Source organism: Berghia stephanieae, chromosome 13 (assembly GCF_034508935.2).
Source record: "Berghia stephanieae isolate SIO BIC M18660-M18661 chromosome 13, UCSD_Bste_1.3, whole genome shotgun sequence".
Taxonomy (NCBI): Eukaryota; Metazoa; Mollusca; class Gastropoda; order Nudibranchia; family Aeolidiidae; genus Berghia; species Berghia stephanieae.
Genome location: NC_088372.1, coordinates 5073158 through 5078157, shown reverse-complemented (window position 1 = coordinate 5078157; position 5000 = coordinate 5073158). Strand labels below are relative to the sequence as shown.

Genomic DNA, 5000 nt, shown 5'->3' with positions numbered 1-5000 from the left:
TTTAGAACTATGATGGTCGCCGTTGCTGGCCAAGTGACATCAGACTAATGAATTCAATTGGTTTACACTCAGCTGTGTGCTGTCCAGCAAATGAAATTGTATCATTATCTGCGGCTATGTGGTCTTGTTAAGTGGTATGACACTCGCTTTCGGATCGGAAAGGTCCCGGGTTCGAGTCTCACTCGTCGCATAATTTTATTGAATCCTCACAAAAAGGCTCTTTATACTCACATTCTCTCACCGTACTCAGATGTAGAATGAGTACCTGGCCATTAATAATGTTGTATCTGTCGGGAAGAAAAAAAAAGTTGTCATATCGCCCAACGGGCGTCATTCATTCGTTGTTCTTGAAATGAAAACCTAAAACAAAAACAAATGAGGCCAAATATTTATTGTCCATTACAACAATGTCAAACTAGACCAATAATACTCTTCAACAGTCGTAACGTCACTTCCTTCCTAATGACTCATGGTAACTTAGTAACACTGGCTCTAAACTACCGGAACAATGGCGGACGCCCGTATGAAATATTTCTCCGGCGAGCGTAAAAGCGTATCCAGAGGGGGAAAAACAACATAAATCTGATCATGTTTTGACTTTTACACATTCTGATCACAAGACATATGAAAAGTTCTAGCCAGCAAGAAGAGTAAAAAGTAATGATTTTCTTTGTTTAGAACCAAGATGGCCGCCGTTGCCGGGCGGCGTGACATCAGACTACTGAATCGGTGTTGCGCATCGGTTGAAAATGTACATCGCGTATAAAGGGTTAACTCACTCAATCCTAGAGATTTTTGCTACTTTTTTAAATTGGAAAAATAAAATCTATTAAAAATGAGCATGTACATAGATAGTTTTATTCCACTAAGATTAACATGCAAAAACTAAAAACATTAGCTTTGATACTGCGCCTATAATTTGTCTCATAAAAATGTAATAAATAGGCATGGGGTAAAAGTAACCCAGGGTAAACTACGGATATAGTCGCTGTTAGGGTTGAGTGAGTTAACAGTTAATAAATGTCGATGCAGTCCTCACCACCGACTACTAGGAGTCCTGTGTTATCTATGGTCCTCGCCGATAGCAAGATTACAATAGTCAGTAGCGACGACCTACCATTTCTCAGAATCGGTATTTCTCGAGAGGGACAGTTTACTCATAATTGGGAATTCCCACAACTATTTTGATAGCGCACCCTTGTGATACAACACAATCCCGCGAGTTTAAGTCCTAATAAAGTTAGTGGATTTGATTTTGCGGATTTTTATTTTTTACAAATAAAATTTGAATTTGAAGAAGAAAAAAAAATTACATACATTAACATATACATAAACAAACAAACATACAAAACAAATGACCTAGAGTTTTAAAATAGATGGATGAGAAATCGAAATCAGATGAGTATATAGCATCTATGTGAACATTCATAATATATCGTATCATATTATATCGTATCGTATAGTTATATCAGGGTTGCCAATTTGACAGATTTTCTGCTAAATGTCCTTTTTTTTTTTGGCAGAATTTGAAGTCGTCTTGCAGAGAAAAATCGGTTTGGCAGTTTGGCAGATTTTTGGCAGATTTTATTTTCCGAGGCCCAGGGATGAATGTATAGGTCTACTCCACGTTTTCGATGGCAATTTTTATGTATTAGTGATTTTTTAAAACTTGGGAAATGAAAAAAAAAAAATGACATCGGCCTTGCGAATTTTTTGTTTAACAAAACTGATGAGTTTTCAAAGGGGGTACTATCAATAGTACGGTTTGGCAGATTTTTGTGGTATTTGGCAGATTTTTAAAATCCAGTTGGCAGAATGCCTGAAAATAATCTGGCAACCCTGATTTAAGAATCCTAAGTATTTCCAAGAATTGTTTTGTTTTGTTTTGTTTTGTTTCGGATCATCATTTAGCTATCAGGCAGACTATTGATAATAATACAGTGAATCTGTTTGGTCGGCTGTCCATACAGATTGTGGGGAATTCCCAAAGTTTTCAGTTTTCAAATGACGTAGGCCGGAAGTCAAATGTTCAACCGTCGTCCATAAAAGCTTTTGGCGTGTTCCATCATTCATTTTACTTCGTGATTCGGTAGTGGTTTTCGCTTTGGATTAGTAGGTTCTCATAGAATGATAATTCATTCGATATGCTGTTTTCCAGAAGTTTTGGATTACTGTGGAATAATAATAGTGTTTTGCCCGTCCATGCCAAAGTGATACGAAGCAGTTTACCTCGCGTACGCCAATTTAACTCTTAGAGTCTTTTTTTTTTTAGTAGAGTCATTCTCGCGTGGTACACGGGGGTCGTGGCGGATAGCTCATACGGTGGAGTCACGATCTCCCAGGCCAGGCCGGGCCTGAGTTGTCGTACCAGTAAGGTCGCGGGTTCGAACCCCCGCCATCGCCGCCGTGAAGTTTTTTTTTTTTTATTCTGGCACCTTCATCCTACTCACTTCATTTCAGGGCTGTAAAAAAAAAAATTGTAATAAACAAAAAGTAAATATATATTATGACAGTTAGAAAGCCAATCAAAAACGCAATTAAAAAACAAAAACAAAACAACACACACACGCACACACAAAAACAAAAACAAAACAAAACAAAACAACCGCGGAACGTCCCGGGCTCAAAACCTGTATTCAGCCAACAACAAAAATAATTAACTCTCTCCTTATCGGCTATTTTTAGAATTTCCCTACCCAGCACAAAAAAATAGACTTTTCTTACTCAAACAAAAAAGTAACAAGTGAGCTCTACAACACACTGTTTAGTATTTATAGTTGTAATATCAAAGCATTTCTTTACATTTTGTGATGTACAAGAGAAATCAGAATGAGAAAATTGTCTGTTTCATCGTAACGAATGTGACGATTTTCCTATGGGTGGTAAGGAGAGGGTTAAAGAATCATAAATACACTACATTACAAACCAGTTAAGACGACAGTGAAATATTTCTCTGACGTCTGTCTGTTGTTTTTTTTTTTTTGTTTTTGTTTTTGTTTTTTGTTTTTTAAAGTAAGATATTTTTTTTTTGTTAATGGCTGAGGAAGCGTTATGAGTCCGGAACAATCCGTGTTTTCTATTTTATTTGTTTTGTTATTTATTTATTTATTTTTTTTTAAAAGCTGTTATAGATAGTATGCGCTTGGCTAAGGAGGTCACAACATTACCAACGTGAAGTATAACGGATCAACACACAAAACTCTGTGTAACCTTAAACATTTATAGTCTGGATAATACCGTTTCAGAATTTTCCCCAAAACTTCACACCCACCCAACACAAAAAACAGACATTTCTCACTCAAACAGAAAAGCAACAAGCACACTCTTCTAAACATGGTATTGTTTGGGCTCTATTACAGAATGTCAAGTTTTTATAGCTATAACAAAAAGAAATGAAATCCTTATAAAAATAGTGACGATTGCATCGTAACAAATGTGACGATTTTCCAATATGTGGTATGGAGAGGGTTAAGCTTAGGGAAGAAGGAAAGTAGATAATCACCGATCTCTCTCGTGATTTCAGGAAAGTACGAGAATCTTGGGTTAAATGGAGCGAAAAATAAGCTGCAACCTTGCTTTTCTTTTCTTTCTCAAGATGCAAGAAGGAACGAACTTCGGTTGAGGCAATTTAAATACTGTTATTATGTAAATAACGCATTTATTTAACGTATTGAATCGAATTTCGACAATCTAGGTCAAAAACAAAAAGTGTGCGGGTCGAAGGTCACAATCAGCTGTGGGACGCGTGTACGATTACTCTAGTTTTACCAAGAAGTTGTTTTGTTTTTGTTTGGGTTTTTTTTAATTGGATGATTCGTTGGTGGATTCGTGGAAATTGAAAGAAAGAAGGGCCGACCGGATATTGAACTTCAACTTTGAGACCTCGAGACATGCCTGAATATGACGCCTATGGACGCGGTGGCGGTCGGCTTGACGACAGAATGCGGCAATACGAATTCAATCAGCAGATGTTGAGATCTGCCCAAGCTGCCAAAGCTGCCAAAGCTGCCGAAGAGGCCAAAGCTGCCAAAGATGGCAAATCTGCCAAAGATGGCAAATCTGCCAACGATGGCAAATCTGCCAACGATGGCAAGGATGGCAAAGATGGTAAAGATTGTAAAGATGCGGGCAAGGAGTCTAAAGATGAGGACTGGTGTGTTGTGTTGTGTTGTGTTTTGTAATAATAATTTATTTTTTAAAGGTTTATGTAGATGACTGTAGTAGATGTAGTAGAAGTAGTAGTAGTAGTAGTAGTAGTAGTAGTAGTAGTAGTAGTAGTAGTAGTAGTAGTAGTAGTAGTAGTAGTAGTAGTAGTAGTAGTAGCAGTAGCAGCAGCAGCAGCATGTTATCGCGTCTTATGAATCTTGCTTACTTACTCATCCGAACCCGACTTCAGCTGTGATGACCAAGTCAGCATTATTAACTCACTCAACCCTGACACCGACTATATCCGTAGTTTATCCAGGTTTCTTTTACCCCATGCCTATTTATAACATTTTTTTCTGAGACAAATTATAGACGTAGAATCAAAGCTAATGTTTTTAGTTTTTACATGTTAAGGATAGTTAAATAAAACAGTCTATGTACATGCTCATTTTTAATACATTTTTTTCGAAAAGTAGCAAAAAGCTCTAGGATTGAGTGAATTAATATAAAGGTTGCCAATGTTCCGTATATTTACGGAATTCAGTATGTTATAAATTCTCAGCATATTTACCAATCACCTGCCAAGTGGGAAAAAAAAAAAGTTACAATACGTCTTTTTACGGGAGTTCAGCATCCAGAAATGGTCATTCAATGTTTTTGCGTAAAAGTTCAGTAACTTTTTTTTTTCCTCCTGAATAGGCTTCAACAGTCGTGACGTCACTTCCCTCGTAATGACGCATAGTAACTTAGTAACTGGTTCTAAACTATCGGAACAATGGCGGACGCCCTTATGAAATACTTCTCCCCACGAGCATAAAAGTGCATCCAGAGGAGAAAAACATTATAAATATGAT

The 5000-nt window shown here is 37.1% G+C and overlaps 1 protein-coding gene across 8 annotated transcripts in view; it reads left to right on the top strand.

The window, feature by feature from the left end:
- The window catches only part of LOC144959006 (innexin unc-9-like), an 80826-nt gene that overhangs the window by 49034 nt on the left and 26792 nt on the right, over positions 1–5000 (top strand). Inside the window, exons 1-2 of one of the 8 annotated variants that reach the window (XM_078891327.1) lie at positions 1926–2112; positions 3695–4153. The exons of 1 other annotated variant lie outside the window; for it this stretch is intronic. In XM_078891327.1, the coding sequence (XP_078747453.1) occupies positions 3891–4153 (263 nt within the window). In that variant the 5' untranslated portion in view covers positions 1926–2112; positions 3695–3890. Of the gene's footprint in view, positions 1–1925; positions 2235–3122; positions 4154–5000 lie in introns of those variants that run through there. 6 more of the 8 variants (XM_078891328.1, XM_078891326.1, XM_078891330.1 and 3 more) reach the window with 6 other exon arrangements.